Source organism: Dendrobates tinctorius, unplaced genomic scaffold (genome assembly GCF_039654945.1).
Source record: "Dendrobates tinctorius isolate UK_male_01 unplaced genomic scaffold, ASM3965494v1 ptg000128l, whole genome shotgun sequence".
NCBI lineage: Eukaryota > Metazoa > Chordata > Amphibia > Anura > Dendrobatidae > Dendrobates > Dendrobates tinctorius.
The window spans coordinates 17,157,882-17,179,802 of NW_027361796.1; the positions used below are offsets into that span (position 1 = coordinate 17,157,882).

General features: G+C 43.2%; 1 protein-coding gene and 1 long non-coding RNA gene across 3 annotated transcripts in view; one reads left to right on the top strand and one right to left on the bottom strand.

Moving 5' to 3' along the window:
- The window catches only part of FOCAD (focadhesin), a 364,090-nt gene that overhangs the window by 340,661 nt on the left and 1,508 nt on the right, over positions 1-21,921 (bottom strand). For both annotated transcript variants that reach the window (XM_073542693.1, XM_073542692.1), the window contains exons 2-3: positions 10,752-10,819; positions 5,617-5,691 (exon numbers count right to left, since the gene is read on the bottom strand). In XM_073542693.1, coding sequence (XP_073398794.1) covers positions 5,617-5,691; positions 10,752-10,808 — 132 coding nt within the window. In that variant the 5' untranslated portion in view covers positions 10,809-10,819. The remainder of the gene's footprint in view (positions 1-5,616; positions 5,692-10,751; positions 10,820-21,921) is intronic.
- Positions 11,038-19,690, top strand: LOC141047604 (uncharacterized). The gene is made up of 2 exons (XR_012219850.1): positions 11,038-11,211; positions 19,336-19,690. It is a non-coding gene; the product is annotated as an uncharacterized lncRNA (long non-coding RNA).

Genomic DNA, 21,921 nt, shown 5'->3' on the forward strand with positions numbered 1-21,921 from the left:
AAAAAATCATATTTTTTTTCCACAAAAATGATCTTTAATGAGCTATAATTTTTCCATATTTCGGCCGACAGAGTCATGTGCAGGCTTGATTTTGCGGAAAGAACTGACGGCTTTATTGGTACCATTTTCGGGCACATAACGCTTTTTGATCGCTTTCTATTCTGATTTTTCTGTTCATTTTTTGAATGAACAATAACCAGCAATTTAGGAATGCTTTTTTTTTCCCCTCTGTTCCGCATGTGGTAAAATTAGTATGGCAGCTTTATTCTTCGGGTCACTACGATTACAGCGATACCTCATTTATATCTTTTTTTATGTTTTAGTGTTTTTTTACACAATAAAAATTTTTCTAGAAAAAATAATTATTTTTGCATCACTTTATTCTGCGAGCTATAACTTTTGTATTTTTTCGCTGATGATGCTGTGTGGTGGCTCGTTTTTTGCAGGACAAGATGACGGTTTCAGCGGTACCATGTTTATTGATATCCATCTTTTTGATCGCGTGTTATTGCACTTTTTCCAAGCAGTATGATGATACCGCTTAGAAAAAGAATAATTTGCTACTTTTTGGGGGGTTTTTTATGGCGTTCACTGAAGGGGTTAACTAGGGTGACACTTTTATTGATGGGATTTTTACGGATGTGGCGATACCAAACGTGTTTTTTTTGTTGTTTTTTTTACATAAAAATGTGTAATTTTGAGGGGATTTTTTAGGGAATTTTTTTATTATTTTTCTACTTTTTTTTACATATTTTTAAAAAAAAAGTGTTTTTTTTTTGTTTTTTTACCTTGTCCCTTCATGGGACTTTGACTTTCATTTTCACATTTGGTATAAAACATTGCAATGCTCCATCAATGTAATGCATTATACCAATGCTGAAAGCTGGTGTCACCATGCTATGAGCATGTTCTCACCAGCTTTCCATAGGTAAATGACCCGGATGTTGTCATGACACCTCTAGGTCACCATGGCACAGGTTGTGCCCCGCGATTACACCGCGGGGACCGACCTGAGGCAGAGGGAGCCACCTACCCTCTGCCTCCCCCTCTGAACGCTGCGATAGTAGCAGTGAGGGGGTTAACAGCCAGGGGCGGTGGGGGCTCCGCTCCTAGCTGTCAGTGCAAGACGCTCAGCCACTGCAGCGCTCAGCTCCTTCACTGATTGGGCAAGGAGAAGCTCAAATTTCAGCTTCTCCTGCTCATCACTGCTGTGTTTGGTCTGTCAGATTGACTGACCAATCACAGCGCTGTGGGTGCAGGGACCGAGTGCAAGGGTCCCTGCCCCCCTTGCTGTGCCTCTCAGCTGTCATAGACAGCTGTCGGCACTGAACTGAAACTGAGTGTTTACACGCAGTGACAGTTCAAAGGCTGGAGGTGCAGAGTCCGTCATGGTGCGGGAAGTCACCTCCTGCCATGATGGACTCTGCACGTCCATACACATTAAGGGGTTAACCCTTCAGGGGTTTCACAGGAATTAAAGCAATGTGCAAGGAAAAAAAAATCTTATTTTAGACTCAATTTTTTCATTTTCACAAGTAAGCCCATACCCCACATGTGGTGGAAAACTACTGTTTCAGCGCACGGTAGGGCTCTTAAGGGAAAGAGCAACATTTGACTTTTGGAGCGCAAAATGGGTAGGAATAGAAAGCAGATGCCATGTCACGTTTGAGCCTCTGATGTGCCTAAACAGGGGAAACCCATTTTGGAAACTACACTCCACCCCTCAAAAAATGTATCTATAGGAGTGGTGAGCACCTTGAACCTGAAGGTGCTTTACCGAATTTTATAACGTTGAGCCGTGAAAAGAAAAAAATGAAAATTTTCCCACAAAATTGTTGATGTACCCCAAATTTTTCACTTTTACAAGGATAACTGGAGAAAATTGACAGTACAATTAGTTACGCAATTTCTCTTGTGTACGTTAATACCCCATATGTGTTCAAAAGCTACTTTTGAGGCATAGTACAAAGATCAGAAGGGACAGAGTACCTGATTATACTGCAAAATTTGCTTTTCTGGTTTAAGGGTGCCACAATCTCATTGGCAGAGCCCCTGGGGTGGCAGAACAGCAGAACCCTCAGATAAGTGACCCTATTATAAAAACGACACCTCTCAATAAATTAATCTATGGGTGCTGTAATTATATTGACACCACAGGTGCTTCACATAACTGTATACAGTGGGCACGGAAAGTATTCAGACCCTTTTAAATTTCACGCTTTGTTTCATTGCAGCCATTTGGTAAATTCAAAAAAGTTCATTTTTTTCCTCATTGAACCCACCTCAAAGCCGCAACATGTCAGCTGTTCATAACAGCTGACATGTGCCCGCAATAGGCGCGGGCGGAATCGCCATCCGCCCGCGCCTATTAACTAGTTAAATCCCGCTGTCAAGCCCTGACAGCGGTCATTTAACTAGCGCTTCCGGCCGTCGGGCCGGAAGTGAGCTCATCGCCGACCCCCGTCACGTGATCGGGGTCGGCGACACGTTGCCTGGACAACCAGAGGTCTCATAGAGATCTCTATGGTTGTTGCAGGCAGATCGCTTTGAGTGCCGGCCATTGGCCAGCGCTCAAAGCGATGCAGTAAATCTGCTACATATGGGCGATCTGCTCATCGCCCATATGTAGCAGAGCCAATCGGGTTGTGCATGCTTCAAGCCTCCTATGGAGGCTATTGAAGCATGCCAAAAGTTAAAAAAAAAATGTTTAAAAATAAAAAAAAATAAAAAGTTCAAATCACCCCCCTTTTGCCCCAATCAAAATAAAACAATTAGGGTATGTGCACACACTGCAGATTCACCTGCGGGTTTTTTCCCGCGGAACCGCAGGTAAAACCGCAGGTAAAGTGACCTGCGGTTTTGCTGCGGTTTGGCCTGCGGTTTGACACCTGGACAATGGAATAGGTGGCAAACCGCAGCAGAATCCGCAGAAACAATTGACATGCTGCGGAAAAAAAAACGCAGCTTTTCCGCAGGTAAAAAACCGCAGCGTGAGCACTGCGGTTTTGAAAACCCATAGGCTAACATGGTAAAGTACCATGTCTGCGGAACTGCTGCAGTTCTGCAGGGACAAAACCGCAGCAAAACCGCAGCGTGCACATACCCTTAAAAAAAAAAAAATCACACATACACATATTAGGTATCGGCGCATTCAGAATCTCCCGATCTATCAATAAAAAAAAGCATTAACCCAACCGCTAAACGGCGTAGCGAGAAAAAAATTCAAAACGCCAGAATGATTTTTTTTTGTAGCCGCGAATTGCATTAAAATGCAATATCGGGCGATCAAAAGATGGTATCTGCACAAATGTGGTATCAATAAAAACGACAGCTCGGCCTGCAAAAAATAAGCAATCACCCGACCTCAGATCACGAAAAATGAAGACGCTACCGGTCTCGGAAAATTGCGCTTTTTTTTTTTTTTTTTTTTTTAACAAACTTTGGAATTTTTTTTCACCACTCAGATAAAAGAGAACATAGACATGTTTGGTGTCTATGAACTTGTAATGACCTGGAGAATCATAATGGTAGGTCAGTTTTTGCATTTAGTGAACCTAGAAAAAAAGCGAAGCAAAAAACAAGTGTGGGATTGCACTTTTTTTTGCAATTTCACCACACTTGGAATTTTTTTCCCATTTTCGAGTACAAGACATGCTAAAACCAATGATGTTGTTCAAAAGTACAACTTGTCCCGCAAAATATAATCCCCACATGGCCATATTGACGAAAAAATAAAAAAGTTATGGCTCTGGGAAGCAGGGAAGTGAAAAAAAAAAAAATATCGAAAAAAGCTCCGGTCATGAAGGGATTAAGACATAACACAGATAAATTTGGTAGCATTAACAATGACTAAAGAAAGGGACTTCAAATTACCCCTTATACTCCTATCCCACCCACTCCCGCACCACCCTTCTCTGCGTGCTACTGTTATGTGAATTAAATAATGGAATTGTTATTCTGCACCCCATCTTGACTGAAAAAAAAAATACAAATATAGAAATTTTTGCAAATTTATTAAAAAAAAAAAACTGAAATATCACATGGTCATAAGTATTCAGACCCTTTGCTCAGTATTGAGTAGATGCACCTTTTGAGCTAGTAAAGCCATGGAGTTTTCTTGGGAATGATGCAACAAGTTTTTCACACCTGGATTTGGGGATCCTCTGCCATTCTTCCTTGCAGATCCTCTCCAGTTCCGTCAGGTTGGATGGTGAATGTTGGTGGACAGCCATTTTAAGGTCTCTCCAGAGATGTCAATTGGGTTTAGTTCAGGGCTCTGGCTGGGTCAGTCAAGAATGGTCACAGAATTGTTCTGAAGCCACTCCTCTGTTATTTTAGCTGTGTGCTTAGGGTCATTGTCTTGTTGGAAGGTGAACCTTCAGCAAAGTCTGAGATCTAGAGCACTCTGGAAGAGGTTTTCATCCAGGATATCTCTGTACTTGGCCGCATTCATGTTTCCTTCAATTCCAACCTGCCGTCCTGTCCCTGCAGCTGAAAAACACCCCCATAGCATGATGCTGCCACCACCATGTTCCATTGTTGAGACTGTATTGGGCAGGTGATGAGCAGTGCCTGGTTTTCTCCACACATACCACTTAGAATTATCACCAAAAAGTTCTATCTTCATCTTATCAGACCAGAGAATCTTATTTCTCATAGTCTGGGAGTTTTTCATGTGTTTTTTAGCAAACTCTATGTGGGTTTTCATATGTCTTGCACTGAGGAGAGGCTTCCGTCAGGCCACTCTGCCATAAAGGACCGAATGGTGGAGGGCTGCAGTGATAATTGACTTTGTGGAACTTTCTCCCATCTCCCTCCTGCATCTCTGGAGATCAGCCACAGTGATCTTGGGGTTCTTCTTTACCTCTCTCACCAAGGCTTTTCTCACACAATTGCTCAGTTTGGCAGGACGGCCAGGTCTAGTAAGACTTCTGGTGGTCCCAAATTTCTTCCATTTAAGGATTATGGAGGCCACTGTGTTCTTAGGAACCTTGAGTACTGCAGAAATTCTTTTGTAACCTTGGCCAGATCTTTGCCTTGCCACAATTCTGTCTCTGAGCTCCTTGGCCAGTTCCTTTGACCTCATGATTCACATTTGGACTGACATGCACTGTGAGCTGTGAGGTCTTATATAGACAGGTGTGTGCCTTTCCAAATCAAGTCCTATCAGTTTAATTAAACACAGCAGGACTCCAATGGAGGAGTAGGACCATCTCAAGGAGGATCACAAGGAAATAGACAGCATGTGGCTTAAATACGAGTGTCTGAGCAAAGGGTCTGAATACTTATGACCATGTGATTTCAGTTTTTCTTTTTTAACAATTATGCAGACATTTCTACGTTTGTTTTTTTTTCCATCAAGCTGGGGTGCAGAGTGTACATTAATGAGAAAAAATGAACTTTTTTGAATTTACCAGATGGCTGCAATGAAACAAAGGGTGAAAAATTTAAAGGGGTCTGAATACTTTCCATATCTACTATGTGGATACATTTCTTATGCCAAGCTGCTTAACTACAAAAAGAACTACAAAAAGAATGAAATTAATAGACTTCATGTAATAATATGCATGCAATAGTTGGAATTTGTACTGCCTAATCTTTCTGAAGAACACGTACCTGATTTGAAGATTGCTTGATGATCCCAGAAGAAGCATTTTCTTTTAGAACAGAAGCAACCAAGTGGGCAACCGCCTGTAAGCGATAAAAGCAACAGCCTGATAAGGAATAGAAATCACACACCAACATATAGAGAGCTCCAATATACACTGCTCAAAAAAATAAAGGAAACACTTAAACAACAGAATATAACAAGTAAATCAAACTTTTGTGAAATCAAACTGTCCACTTAGAAGCAACACTGATTGACAATCAATTTCACATGCTGATGTGCAAATGGAATAGACAACAGATGGAAATTATTGGTAATTATCAAGACACCCTCAATAAAAGGAGTGGTTCTGGAGGTGGGGACCACACACCACATCTCAGTACCAATGCTTTCTGGCTGATGTTTTGGTCACTTTTGAATGTTGGTTGTGTTTTCACACTCGTGGTAACATGAGACGGACTCTACAACCCACACAAATGGCTCAGGTAGTGCAGCTCATCCAGGATGGCACATCAATGCGAGATGTGGCAAGAAGGTTTGCTGTGTCTGTCAGTGTAGTGTCCAGAGGCTGGAAGCGCTACCAGGAGACAGGCCAGTACACCAGGAGACGTGGAGGGGGCCGTAGAAGGGTAACAACCCAGCAGCAGGACCGCTACCTCAGCCTTTGTGCAAGGAGGAACAGGAGGAACACTACCAGAGCCCTGTAAAATGACCTCCAGCAGGCCATAAATGTGCTTGTGTCTGCACAAATTGTTAGAAACCGACTCCATGAGGATGGTCTCAGTGCCCAACGTCCACAAATGTGGGTTTGATCACAGCCCAACACCATGCAGGACGCTTGGCATTTGCCATGAACACTAGGATTGGCAAATTCGCCACTGGTGCCCTGTGCTCTTCACAGATGAAAGCAGGTTGATAGTGAGCACATGTGACTGTCTGGAGACGCCGTGGAGAGTGATCTGCTGCCTGCACCATCCTTCAGCATGACTGGTTTGGCAGTGGGTCAGGAATGGTGTGGGGTGGCATTCCTTTGGAAGGCCACATGGTGTTGGGCTGTGAGCACAACCCCCATCTATGGACGTCGGGCATTCAGACCATCCTCATGGAGTCGTTTTCTAACCGTTTGTGCAGACACATGCACATTTGTGAAAACCTCAAAAAGAGGAAAAAAATCCTCCAAAAAATTCAGATACAAACCAGACAGGCCTAAATGCATCTGCAGTAATACAGGGTGCAGCGGACCCAAGTAAAATGGCAGCTGCACAGGTGCATAAATACCAAATGAAACAGCCAGCCTACAATCAGGGATTGGCCGTGTGGTACACCAGTGCAGAAGAAATAATCCGCATGTGGCAGTGTTCACACAGGGAATGCAGGGCTTCTGGTTCACAACCTCTTAGTAACACCATATAGGGGGGCTGCCCAGTGCCAACTAGAATAACTGCACCCTTATCTACTTATCCACTTTAGCTGTATAGCAAATGCATCTCGGTATAGTATAATGTCTTAGTGGGTCCATCCATGAGAAAAAGTTTTTATTTCTTAGTTTTGACCAGACGACTGGTATCTCTCATATACAGTTAAAATGGAATTTTTTAATATGGCAATATATTGGCGATGGACTGCCTGTTAGGCCGGGATCACACTACCGTGTGGGATGCGAGAAACTCACACGAGTCTCTCGCATCATCACTCGGCGCTACCGCCGGCACTCAGGACAGGAGCTGCGGCTGCGTCCCGAGTGCCGGCAGTCCCAGCCTTAGCGGCATATCAGACTGCAGAAGCGATTTAAACCTACCAATCCTGTAACTACTTCTACCTATTTGAGATATTTCTTCGGGAACTACCAAATATGCCATGTATCTGAGTTTCCAATACATACACATGTGTAATACTATTATAAATGCACTTAAGAGCATAGCTTTGCAAGTCAAATGTCTGGTATATTGGGTAATTCCCATAGACTTCCCCCAAAACACACACACAATATTGTAAAAAGGTTTTAGGCAGGTGTGGAAAAATACTGCAAAGTAAGAATGCTTTCAACAGTAGTGTTAATAGTTTATTTTTGTCAATGAACAAAATTCAAATGCAAAACCACCAGCGAAGCTGCCTCAAGAAAAAGACTTTCACCTAGGAAATCCATAGCAAATGCACCAGCATCTTAAAGACAGTGTGCACATACCCTAGAAATGGTCTTAAAGTAAGCGGCCATTGACAGCTCTGATTCATCAGCAGGCAGGAAGAGTGAGGCCACTAACAATGTGACACGAGCCCCAGGAGAAAGAGTGTCAAAACCGATAGAACAGCGCCGATGGTGAGTCTAAAGGTACTGTCACACTTAGCGATGTACCAGCGATATGACGTGGTCAGGATCGCTGGTACTTCGCTAAGTGGTCGCTAGTGAGCTGCCACACAGGCAGATCTCACTAGCGACGTCGCTGGGGTCGGGAGTCGCTACTTACCTGTCACACCAGGCGATCCTGCGTCCTCCCGCCCGGCTCCACGCGTCGCTCGTCGTCACAGCAGGAAGCGCCGCAGGAAGCTGACGACGAGAAACAGTCCAGCCTGTTCTCGCGCGATCAGCGATAACCAGCGGGGGAGCCGGTCGTAGGTAAGTATCACACACAGCGATATCGCTAGTAATATCGCTATAACGTCACTAGTTATAGCGATATTGCTAGCGATATCTCTTAGTGTGACAGGCCCTTTAGTGTCCTGTAGAGATATACGGCACTCCATGGTTCTACGATGAGATGCTCAATAGGATTCCAACCCGTAGAACAGCAAGTGAAAAACTCTGCACTCAATGCGCAGTGAGTAAAACTATTTATTTTTAATAGCAATCCAAATAATTAACGTTTCAGTCCTAACTATTGGGACCTTCATCAGAACTGATCGCTGTGCGGTGCCTTCATGAAATCTGTCAAATGCAGCTAACTCAGAAATGCGACCTACGTCACTATGGTATGCTACTCATATAAGTGTTATAGGTGTTATTTTACTGGGACGGGATTGTCTGAGTAGTGGATAAACCCTTTAATGAAAGAATTTGGGGCCAAAGGCTATTTGGTAGACTTGGAAATAAGGCCAAGTGACTTAAAGGGAATCTGTCACCCCATTTTTCGACTATCAGCTGCCGGCACCGCCATCAGGGGCTTATCTACAGCATTCTGTAATGCTGTAGATAAGCCCCCAATGTAACTTGAAAGATAAGAAAAACAACTTAGATTATACTCACCCAGGGGTGGTCTGGGTCCGGTTTTAATAGAATCATAGAATCGTAGAGTTGGTAGAGTTTTGGTCCGATGGGTGTCGCGGTCCGGGTCCGGCGGCTCCCATCTTCTAATGGTGACATCCTCTTCTTTGCTTACCGTAGTGGCTCCTGCGCAGGCGCACTGCTCTGCCTCCTCAGCGTTCATTTCTTTTTCTCGCGCCTGCGCTGTAATATTCTTTCAGTGGTGCAGCAGGACCTGTGATGATGTCAGCACCATGTGAATAGTAGGGGCGGAGCTCAGCAGAGCAGTGGTGCAGCAGGACCTATGATGACGTCAGCACCATGTGACCCGTAGGGGCGGAGCTGAGCAGGGCAGCAATGCAGCAAGACCTGTGGTGATGTCAGAATACGCTGAGGAGGCGGTGCCAAATTCAAAAGCAGGACATGACTGACGTATGTGAGGCGTCGGTGTCAGAGGGGGAAAGACCTGCCCCCCTGTCAGATATCAGGTATGTCTGACCAATTTTAAAAACGATTATTTCTGCGGTGGAAGGGACGCTAAATAAAAGAGCCACCTTGACAGAATGCAGCATTAGTGCTGCACAAGGTGGCTCTTTTACTTAAAAACGCCTGCAGCAGGTGACAGGTTCCCTTTAACAATTTTGTCTGGCCCATTTTTGGGGTTTTGTGTGAAATGATGTCAAATTTGCATTTTTTTTCCTCTGTTCTTTTGTGCTGCTTCAATACATCACAAAGGGAAAAATACTTCATTTTCTGGAACAATTTCAAGGGTGCCAACACTTTTGGCCATGATTGTATGTATACGTGCACTCCTTAACATAAAAATTGCAACACCAAAAAGGAAGAGTCCTGGTATTACGAAAAATCACAGGAACGACAGACATATTCATGATACAAAATGGAAGCAAAATTTACAAAACATCTTGATTTGTTCAGTATCAATTATGAGCGTCACATTGAAAAATACACGAACCTACAAACCATGGCATTGGGATTAACATGCCTATCCATCATGTGACATAACTATTCCTTCTTGGTGATGACATTTCTGTGGCTAGGAAGGTGTGTGTATGTAAATTGTGCATGTATACATACACACTTACATACATAAATTTCACACACTCATCGACACTTAGGCTTTGTGCACACGTATGCAGAAAATTTCTGCATAAAAACAGGACTCCTTCCCAGAAAACGCGCGTTTTTTTCGCGCGTCCCCAGACACATAGAAAATAGCAAGAAATGCGGAATTTTCCGCGAAATTAATGAGCATGGTGCGTTTTTTACGCGGAAAAAAATGCATCAATATGCACAAAAAGTGCAAAATGCATTAAAATGAATGGGAAGCTTCTTTTAAGTGTTTTTTAAGCGGATTTTTTGGTAAGTCCGCAAAAAAAAACACAACGTGTGAACACAGCCTTACATTTCATCACCAAGAAAGATATACCGTATATATATTTTATGTATATTTTACACACAAATTATTTATTATATTTTATGCCAAACATTGGTATTATAAGTTGTTCCAACACCCTATCGGTTCAAAGAACATCCAAAGATGTCACGATAGCTTGCTATAGTCACATCCATGTTACTAATATACTGAACACTTGCATTCAACAAATTCTAATTTTTTTTTACTATGAGTGACCTATTTATCTGGTCAAAATAGATCATGAAATTGCGGCAATTATGTTCATTCTGATGAACTTTTTTGATGTAACGCTCATGAATTGCTATAGGGCAAGGGCAGACAGGACTCGGCAAATCAGGCCAAAAATGAATTTATTTTTTTATTTTTGTGGCCTAAAAATGTAAGTAAAAAATGGGTAGTTTGATTTTGCCCAAATCTGCCTTCAATTATTCAACAGTAAATTAGTGCTGACCGGACATAAAAAGTCCTACCTGTGTCTGAATAAGTGAATTAGGAAATTCTAATCTTTTCTTCAAATCTTCAAACATTTTCGGAATCACTGAAACGACACAATACAAGGGATAACTTTAGGTTTCATTCCGCATAGTCTGGATGATGAAAAGGCTATCTCCTGAATGCAGAAGCGGTGACAAGGCTCTTAACGAAGCATTTATGTAGAGTAAGGAAAATAGCTAGATCAAAAGTAAGTTGGGTGTGTGTTAGCCGCAGGACGATGGACACTCCCTCTACACATGCTTATCTAAAGGTAGCAGCATGGGTGTCCTCACTTTCATATGCATGCCACCCACTACTTCAGATCCTTTCAGGAGAAGGGTTAATTAGGCAATGCTGGCCTCCTGTCTACACAGCCTGGAAGTGGAGGCCACTCACCGACTTCTGTGACCAACTGTGAAGAGCAACAGTTGCTGAAGCCAAGGAATTGTGTCCACCGTGAGTTATTTTCTCATTATATATACTATTATATCTGTCCCTGCAAAACTCTGCTGTGAAAGAGTAAAAAATCTTCAAATCAGCTCAACGGCCAAAGTACATGGATGCCCGGGCGACATTACAATAGAAAACGGGGCTTTGTTTAGGGATCCACAACAGTAGCCCACACAGTTACAAATGTTGACGCGTTTCAGGCAAACCTAAGATTTTTTTTTTCCCCCCCCATGAATCAAAATTTTAAATAATACAAAAAGTTATTCTCATCTGTGGAAATGTACATTGCAGACTCCAAGTCACATTAGATTCTTGTTGAGTGACAACCAATGTGGCCACTATTACAGCAGAATAGAGAATGGCAGTGATGACATGTAAACGTGCATTGTTATATAGCGATACCCCCCTACTCTCACACTCGGCTTTATGCAAGTGGTAACGATTATTCACAATCAAAAAAATGGCAAATAATCAAATAATCTGGGAGGAAAATCAGACGACGATGCAGTCCTTGCTTATGATAAATATACATATATATATTTAACCCCTTCATGACCGGAGCGTTTTTCCAGTTTTGCTTTTTCATTTTGCACTCCATTTCTTCCCAGAGCCATAACTTTTTTATTTTTCCATCTATATGGCCATGTGAGGGCTTATTTTTTGCGAGACGAGTTGTGTTTTTGAACGACACCATTGGTTTTACCATGTCATGTACTAGAAAACGGGAAAAAAATTCCAAGTGCGGTGAAATTGCAAAAAAAAGTGCAATCCCACACTTGCTTTTTGTTTGGCTTTTTTGCTAGGTTCACCAAATGCTAAAACTGACCTGCCATTATGATTCTTCAGATCATTACGAGTTCATAGACGTCTAATATGTCTAGGTTCTTTTTATCTAAGTGTTGAAAAAAATTCCAAACTTTGCTAAAAATAAATAAATAAACAAAACAAAAAAATTGCGGCATTTTCCGATACCCGTAGTGTCTCCATTTTTCGTGATCTTGGGTTGGCTGAGGGCTTATTTTTTGCGTGCCAAGCTGAAGTTTTTAATAATACCATTTTCGTATAGATACAATCTTTTGATCGCCCATTATTGCATTTTAATGCACTGTTGTGGCGACCAAAAAAATGTAATTCTGGTGTTTTGATTTTTTTTCTCGCAACGACGTTTTGCAATCAGATTAATCCTTTTTTTATTCTTGATAGATCGGGCGATTCTGAACGCGGAAATACCAAATATGTGTCTGCTTGATTTATTTTTTATTGTTTTATTTAGAATGGGGCGAAAGGGGGGTGATTTAAACGTTTATATTTTTTTTTATATTTTTAAAAATATTTTTCTTTAACCTTTGGCATGCTTCAATAGTCTCCATAGGAGACTAAAAGCTGCCATAGCCCAATCGGCTCTGCTACATAGAGGCAATGCTCAGATCGCCTCTATGTAGAATTACAGACTTGCTATGAGCACTGACCACCGGGTGGCGCTCATTGCAATTCAGCATCAACAACCATAGAGGGAGATCTCTGGTTGTAATGTCTACGTACCTATACCCCCCGATCACGTGACGCGAGTCACCGGTGAGCGTATTTCCGGCCGGATGGCCGGAAGCACTTACTAAATGCCGCAGTCAGAGTTTGACAGCAGCATTTAACTAGTTAATAGCCGTGGGCGGATCGCGATTCCGCCGACGGCTATTGTGGGCACATGTCAGCAGTTAAAAACAGCTGACATGTCCTGGCTTTGAGGTAGGCTCCCCGCTGGAGCACATATCAAAGCGGGGGGGATACTGACATCGGACGTACTATACCTACCGATGTCAGTATGGGGTTAAGGCCCCCTTCACACGTTTTTTCATGTTCATATGTGGTCCGTTTTTTAAGGATATACGCTCACAATTGTATTCAATGGTGGCGCACACGTCCGTGTGTCCATGTGAAAAACCCGCAGACATGTACATTTTTTACCAGGACCACAGACGAAATGCGTGCCACACATGTGCACACTGATGACATCTGATTGTCATCATTGTGACACATACCGGCGCCTGGGAACAAGCTGCACCGTTAGTGCTTTTCCCAGGGACCGGGTCCTGAGAGATTCCTATAAATCCCAACCACTGTGCTTGTACTCTGCAATGTTACTATTCCTGATCGTGGGCACTTACCCTATGACTATGGGATTAGTAATGGGGGAGTCTTAAAGACACCTCTCTATTACTAAACCTGGGTTTGATGTTAGCTGAAAATACAAAGATAACATGAACCCCAACCCTATTGCCCTACTTGCCACTGCACCAGGGCAAGTGGGAAGAGCGAGGCTAAGCTCCAGATATAGCTCATCTTATGGATGCCCCATTTCTGGGGCGGCTGAGGGCTAATGTTAGTAGCCTGGGAGGGGAGCCAATATCTCTGGTCTCTTCCCAGGCTATTAAAACCTGCTCAGAGCTGTCTGTTTAGCCTTTGGGGGACCCTACATAGCTTTTTTCTGGGGTAACCAGTAAAGGCTAAGCTAACAGCTGTGAGCTGTTATTAACAGTCTGGGAACATTTCAGGCCAATGGTCCCTTTCTCAGACTATTATTATCAGTCCCCAGTGGTAGGCTTTCCCTCTGCTGGTTATGAAATTTATATGGGAGCCCATGCCATTTTTTTTTTTTAATTAATTTTACAATAAAACACAAGTACATAAAAATATGCACAAAGCACTGATTACATAACACACTGACATATTTCTATCTACGTTTCTCATCACCATATCTTTGAGCATGTTTAATACCCAACACTTTAATTTCTATGCTCCATTTCATTCCCTATGTGTCACACTGACAGCACACTGACACGGATGTCACATACGTACACACGAATGGCACACGGACCAGACATCTCACCAGTACTGGTTTTTCCAGTACCCAAATCACCAGAACGTGTGATGGGGGCCTAACATACATTAGGTGTTTTGAGGGAACGCCCCTTCTTTTTCAGAGTTAGGTCAAGCATTACGTGCACCTAGAATGAACACCTGCTGAAGACTTTTCCAATGCATGAAGAAGCATTTTGAAATATTACATATATTTATTTAAAATCATTTACATGCAAATAATCTAGAAGAAAAAAAGGAGGCTTGAGCCTTTGCTTATGAAAAATGTGAAGATTTTTATTGTGTAAAACATACTACATGTTTCCAGGGAATTGCCCTTCTTTTTAATGAATAACAGTTGTTTTAAACTTTATAACACTAGCTTGTCCCGTGCTAAATTTTTGCACATTGGTTGTCGGGGGCGCAGGCAATTTCTGCAAAAGCAAGCTGGTCAAATGTAAATGTATTTCATGAGCTGATGAACACAGACGGGTATTTATATATGTAGATTGGTAATACTATAAATTGGTTTGATAAGTAGAGGCCAAAAAATGTTTTCCAGGTTGAGGTGCCACCTGCAGGTCATTATGTATTTCTGCAGGTTTATGAAAATGAATGTTTAAACTGTATTTAGTGATAAAATCGTGAATGTGTGTTTGGTTTGGCAGTTTTCTTGCTGAAGGGAGCAAGTTTACCTTTCAAATGGTGCATCATGTATGTGTGGGGCGAAGTAAACAGCAAAAAAGCAGTGCATGTTTACAAATGTGTTGGTAGTGTGCTTTGGGGTAGTGTGGTGCCACCTGCAGATCATTTTTCCTTACTGCAGGTTTATGAAAATTAAACTGTATTTTGTGATCAAAATGTGGATGTGTGGTCTGTTTGGCTATTTTCTTGTTGAAGGGGGCAAGTTTACCTTTCAAACGGTGTATCATTTGTGTGTGGGTGGCTGCAGTATGAATGGGGATACAAAGGAATCCCCGAAAAACAGTGTTTAGAAATAACAGAATAGATAAATCCATAGTACACATGAAAATAGGAAACTCTGTAATCTTTCTTTCTCCTCCATGACTGGACACAAACTCTCAATTCATGGGAAAAATGTGTATTTAATGAAGACATGTTTTCCCATTGCTGAGATAGAATCTTTTGAGCATTAACTGTCATCTCCTATGTAAAGAGGAGGATAAGGGAGAAGCTAGATTCAGACATAGATATTCTCCTAAAACGACAGAAACACCTCTGTAGAATCTTATCAACACCAACCGCCATCTCTGCAGACAGATTATATCTCAGAATTGAGAATTTTGAGGGTGACTGATCAGTCCAGGAGGAGAAAGAGGTTTATTTCACTAATAAGATATATTATAAAGTTTGCTGTTTTCACATATAGTATTACATTTATGGGGGAGGGGAATTTAAAAAGACAGTTACTCTTTAAGAGTCAAGCAACATGTCTACCTGAAATACACAAGTCCTTAAATAACATTTTGTACTCTGCTTTATTTATATAAGCTTCTGCACCATCTCACACTTAGGGCTCATTCACACGTGCCATTTTATCGCACAAGTGCTATCCATGGTTTTCGCAGATAGCACTCATGCCTTTCATATTCTATGGGGCTGTCCGATTTTTTCCTCAGACCAAGAGGTCTGTGGGAAATAATGAAGACAAGACCAATTTTGATCCAAGTATTGGATGGAAATCGGCAATGCAAGTCTAAGGTCCAAAAAAAAGAAAAACACGCTCCGATATATATGCAGTCCAACTTTCACGGGCTGTCAGAAAGAAGGTGAAAATTTTTTTCTTTTCTCTCCACATATGAGAAAAACTGATGGCACTCAGACCACATGCATCTGACATCTGAACGAGCCCTTAGCTAGACAGATTTACCACTCAGGACAGTACGGACACGGAGTATCTGCTCCTTTATGTGCTAGAATATTGACAATCACACAACTTTCCAGGAGACACAACTAATAAACAGATATACACCCTCTGTGAACTCTGCCTTGTCCCGGACCCCGTGTCTCTCTCCTCTGTGAACTCTGCCTTGTCCCGGACCCCGTGTCTCTCTCCTCTGTGAACTCTGCCTTGTCCCGGACCCCGTGTCTCTCTCCTCTGTGAACTCTGCCTTGTCCCGGACCCCGTGTCTCTCTCCTCTGTGAACTCTGCCTTGTCCCGGACCCCGTGTCTCTCTCCTCTGTGAACTCTGCCTTGTCCCGGACCCCGTGTCTCTCTCCTCTGTGAACTCTGCCTTGTCCCGGACCCCGTGTCTCTCTCCTCTGTGAACTCTGCCTTGTCCCGGACCCCGTGTCTCTCTCCTCTGTGAACTCTGCCTTGTCCCGGACCCCGTGTCTCTCTCCTCTGTGAACTCTGCTTTGTCCCGGACCCCGTGTCTCTCTCCTCTGTTAACTCTGCCTTGTCCCGGACCCCGTGTCTCTCTCCTCTGTGTACTCTGCCTTGTCCCGGACCCCGTGTCTCTCTCCTCTGTGAACTCTGCCTTGTCCCGGACCCCGTGTCTCTCTCCTCTGTGTACTCTGCCTTGTCCCGGACCCCGTGTCTCTCTCCTCTGTGAACTCTGCCTTGTCCCGGACCCCGTGTCTCTCTCCTCTGTGAACTCTGCCTTGTCCCGGACCCCGTGTCTCTCTCCTCTGTGAACTCTGCCTTGTCCCGGACCCCGTGTCTCTCTCCTCTGTGAACTCTGCCTTGTCCCGGACCCCGTGTCTCTCTCCTCTGTGAACTCTGCCTTGTCCCGGACCCCGTGTCTCTCTCCTCTGTGAACTCTGCCTTGTCCCGGACCCCGTGTCTCTCTCCTCTGTGAACTCTGCCTTGTCCCTCTCCGCAGCTGCTCAGCTCCGTCACATTCTCGGTGAGTACCCTGATTCTTCTCCTTATGCTCGAGCCGATCCTCTGGCACTAGCTATCGCGGTATACCTTCCTCCTGGGCCTGCCCCCTAACGGTCCCTGTTTAGAGGTCGGTTCCACCTGGCCAGTTTGCCCAGGGTCGGTCGGTACCGCGATCCAGTGGGTCCACTCTAGGTTTTGCAACAGTATCTTCGGAGAAGACAAGGTTCTAACAGAGAGACCGATGTTCATAAAGTGCTTGTGCACATCTTTTTTGGTGCTTTGCTCTCCATACTCGTCACACACATTCAGAGCCACTAGCTCTGCTGCTCCCATAGCTCATACAGTACTTCCGCATGCCACTCTTGCCAAGGTAAAGTATGGTGCAATGTCATGTGGCTTTCCATAGAGGGGAGCTCTGGTGGTTGGACTGCACACAAGCTTATTATATGAATTTGGCACTTGGCTGAAATGAGCAATCATGGTTTCCGATCCCAGGCCCCAAATGATTCCTGCTCAGAGCTTGCTGGGATGAGATAATATGTCCAGAGCTACTTGCTAATAGAAAGCAGGGCTGTGGAGTTGATGTCCATTTTGGTGGAGTCGGTATAAAATGGACCGAATCCTAAAATATACAATAAATTGGGTACAGCAGTACAGTGCCGGATGTGCTGTAAATGTTTTCCTAATACTTTGGGAAAGTTATGAAATGTCCTATAAATGTCTGTTCTGTTCCTGATCTAAGGATCTTGGCTTTTAGCTGAGATGAATCTGTGCCGCACTTTATGTACATGCTCAGTAGTGAGGCCGTGTTGTGGGGTCGGAGTCAGGGAAATGGAGGAGTAGGAGTCAGAGTTGGTGGTTTAGCGCATAGACTCCATAGCCCTGAGTAAGTAATAATCAGTGTCTGTCAGGCTCCTCTGGTTTCATGGATAACAAACAATCACACAGGTTAAACGTCATTGTTCTGCCTGACATCTGCCATTACAGGGCATAGGGACCGGACAGGGCGTTTTATCACTTGTCTCCTGCGCCCCACAGACATTAGACTACTGACTGCTGTCATAAAGCATCGGATATGGCAGAAGGATAAGTAAAGCAACTCAGACCCATAACTGCTTATAAGAGCCAGTCTCCATGTTTTTAGCTCAGAGAACCACAGGGTGCTGGATACTAAGTCTTGTAGACATATTGACAACCAATGTAGGGTGCTATTACATACAACAAAACCTGGGATGTTCTCTTCTCTTATGTGTCCCTGCCAGGTGGCTGCTGGGCAGACCATCGCTTTGGAGTACATGACACTTACAGATCTTCAAGACATCAAAAAGAAAGTCAGGAATAGTAATACACTTCAAACAACACAGGTCCAAAAACTGATCAGAAATAACACATAGAAAAGTCCACATCACTGACAAAGACATCCCAGGTTTCGACGCCCTTCCAAGGCGGCACCAATGTGACATCGGAGTGCTCTCTTTTTGGTTTCAGTACCTGGCCAGCACCTCTTATATCATATTCATGTCATAAACAATTGACCCCCCTCCATACACAATATCAAACAACCTCCCCCCTCCATTCCGCCTTGCAATCCATAAATTCTCAGTCAACCACTATACAATTAATGGCCTGTCCTGAAAGACAAGATAAGTGCACACCTTTGGCATTTACAGCTGCTGTTACATCATTAGCGCTCCCCTTGTCAATGCTAATGGATCGTGGAGGTATTTTTTTTTTTATACTTAAATACACACATTTGGGGGTCTATAAAAATCATGTTTGCTATAGTGTGTCATTAAAAATGTTGCCTGACTTTTACAGGCTCTTTCGATCCCTGAAAATTCAACTTTGATGTGTTCCATGGTCATAAATCAGCTAAGAGGCCGTAATCAAAAAAGATAAGATAAATAACCTAAAAACTCTCCAGTAAAGCTGTCAAAGCGAGCTCACTGATAGATTCTGCGTTAACTCATTCTGCAGCCAGCAATACACAGCGCAACATAAAGACTATAGAAGGAAACTGTGCAGTATTTTTTTTTTTTTTAACAAAACCCAACTGCAAAAATTATTTTATCCTCAAAAACAATAGTTAAAAAAACAAATAATATTTTTTCCCCAAAAGTGGACAACCCCTTTAAATGATACTAGCAATAAGGTGTTTTGGAGGAAATTAATACAGTGGGCAATAGTTCTATCCATACATAGCAAGGTAAAAATATCTATGTGTTATTCAAAAATATAATTTGGGAAATCTAAATTTTGTAAGTTATAGTCAAAGCAGCTGTAGAGTTACTGGCCACTATAGCAAGGTGTTAAACTTGATTGACCATCCTTAGGCTAGGATCACACCAGTGAATTTTCTCTCAACTGAGAAAATCTGACCAATTATGCTAATCACAAAGTTTGATCAGAGTGTGTTCCATTTTTTTCAGATGAGGAAATGGAAGAAAAATTCTCCATCTTCTCCATTCTGTCAGTCCATGAAAATCCGGACTGCAGTGAGATGTTATCCGAGTGCAGTCCGATCTTTTGGACTTGTTGCACTGCATGGCCAAGTGCAATTTGGTGATCTGGTCCAACCTGGCAGTGCAGCGTGAGACCCGGCAGTGGCTGCTGCCCCAGTCCTCTGAACGTGACTCAATACCCTGGTCAAAGACAGGATTGTCAAGGGACCTTCATTTTTTGGATTACGGCTGTCCGGGGTGGATATTATTATTATTATTTTTAATAAATCGGTGAAATAGAGAAGTTGTTGGAGATTTTACAAATAAAGTACTTTTCTGGCTACGGGGTTAGTAATGGGGGTGCCTAAAAAATTCCTGCCTTGGATGCCCCATTTCTGGGGCGTATGATGGTTGGTCTTATTATGCTGGGGCCAGCCTATTAATATCAGCCCACAGCTGTATGCTTAACCTTTGCTGGTTACTAAAAAAAACGGCGGGGCACATCATTTCTTTCTTAGGGTCTCCCCATTTTAACAACTAAGGCTAAGTAAACAGCTGTGGGCTGATATTAATAGGCTGGGAAGCTCTATGGTTATTGGGCCCTTCCAGCATAATAAGACCAGCTCACAGCTGTCTGTGTTTCCTTAACTGGTTTTTAAAAATAGGGGGGACCACACGCCATATTTTTCATTTATTAGCTATATATATGTACAGTAAACTACAAACGTTGCACTAATTCTGTATCTCAAAGACATCTTTCTATTGTATTTATCTATACCTGTATGTATAAGATTGCTTGATTAGTTAGAAAAGTAGCTTTAAATCACAGAATGACAGTATGAAGAAGATGATGTTAAAAAGACATTGCATACGAATGTCATACGGATACTAGCTGAGAAAAATCGCATTTTAATCTCAAGACACTCGTCCTACTTTTCTGGATCAACATCAGAGTGATTTTTTTATATGTTAGTGTGACTGCAGCCTAAGGCCAGGGTCAAACTTGCGAGTGCGATGCGAGTCAATACCCAGCACTGCCGCCAGTACTCGGACCGGAGTGTGCGGCTGTATGTATTTCTATGCAGCCGCACACTCCGGTCCAAACCGCCGGCGGCACTGCCAGGTATTGATGCGCGAGTATCTCGCATCGCACTTGAAAGTGTGACCCCGGCGTTAGCCAGATGTCGGTGCGCTCCGGAAGCTGCACCATAAGACAACTCCGTAAACTGTAACTACACTTTTGCAGGCCATGCAGACATGTTAGAAGCCACAATCAGAGGGGGATCAAACCCCTACTGATCACTAACACAAAGAAGCAGAAGCGCTCAGCAGAACCTGAAGGCCGGCTCAATAGTCTTTGAAGTCTGTCATTGCTCTCCGCTGAGCATTTCTGCTTCTTTGTCTCAGCAGCCTGACCCCAAGATCAAAGCTTCTGACAGGTCTCTGTGACATTTACAAGTTTTGTGGAAGTGCAGTTACTCTTTTTCAGGCCAGAACAAATTTTCATAAAGCAGAGTAGCATGAAGATTCCTAAAAGTGTGACAGACACTAAGGTAGACATATGTGATTCCTAACTATTCTGGGAGGCACGCCTATCTTCTTTAAGTATTGCAAAGGAATGGGGAGACAAAAAAGAGCAATAGGGTCTTATCCACGTTACAAAGGAGAGAATATATCAACTGCTCACCTGGTAAGGATGAGATAAGAGCATATATGTTGGCGGCTGCTGCAGATCCTCAGTGACCAGAAGAAGTCATACATTCAAAGGGAATTTGCAGTTAAAACTCTGCGCTACCGCAGGGATAAATTCCAGGAGATTGTCATAGAGTCACAGTGGCTTTATTCAACACGTTTCAGGGGTCTCATTTCCCCTTCATCAGGAAATACCACACAGTACGAACAGGCATCACTAATAATAATAATAATACTACATTTTATTTCTATAGCGCCGACATATTCCGCAGCACTTTACATTTCAGAGGGGACTTGTACAGAAGATAGACATCACAGCATAACAATAATCACATAGATCATAACAAATACCAAGAGGAATGAGGGCCCTGCTCGCAAGCTTACAATCTATGAGGAAAGAGGTAGACACGAAAGGTGGGTGGTAACAGTTGCCCTGATTGTATGGGCCAGCCATAATGTTAAGTGTGTAACAGTACAGACACAGAGGGCTAATGGATGCATAAAGCATGTGGGAACATGATGCGGGGAACCTGGTTATGGTAAAACTTTTGGCTGTGCCACACAGGGATAGATTAGGTTAATGTGTTGAGGCGATAGGCCAGTCTGAATAAATGCGTTTTCAGGCCACGCTTAAAATTGTGGGGATTGGGGACTAATCGTATTGACCTGGGAAGTGCATTCCAAAGAATTGGTGCAGCACGTGTAAAGTCTTGGAGACGGGAGTGGGAGGTTCTGATTATTGAGGATGCTAACCTCAGGTCATCAGCAGAACGGAGGGCGCGGGTAGGGTGGTATACTGAAACAAGGGAGGAGATGTAGGGTGGTGCTGAGCCATGGAGGGCTTTGTGGGTGAGGGCAATAAGTTTGTACTGGATTCTGGAG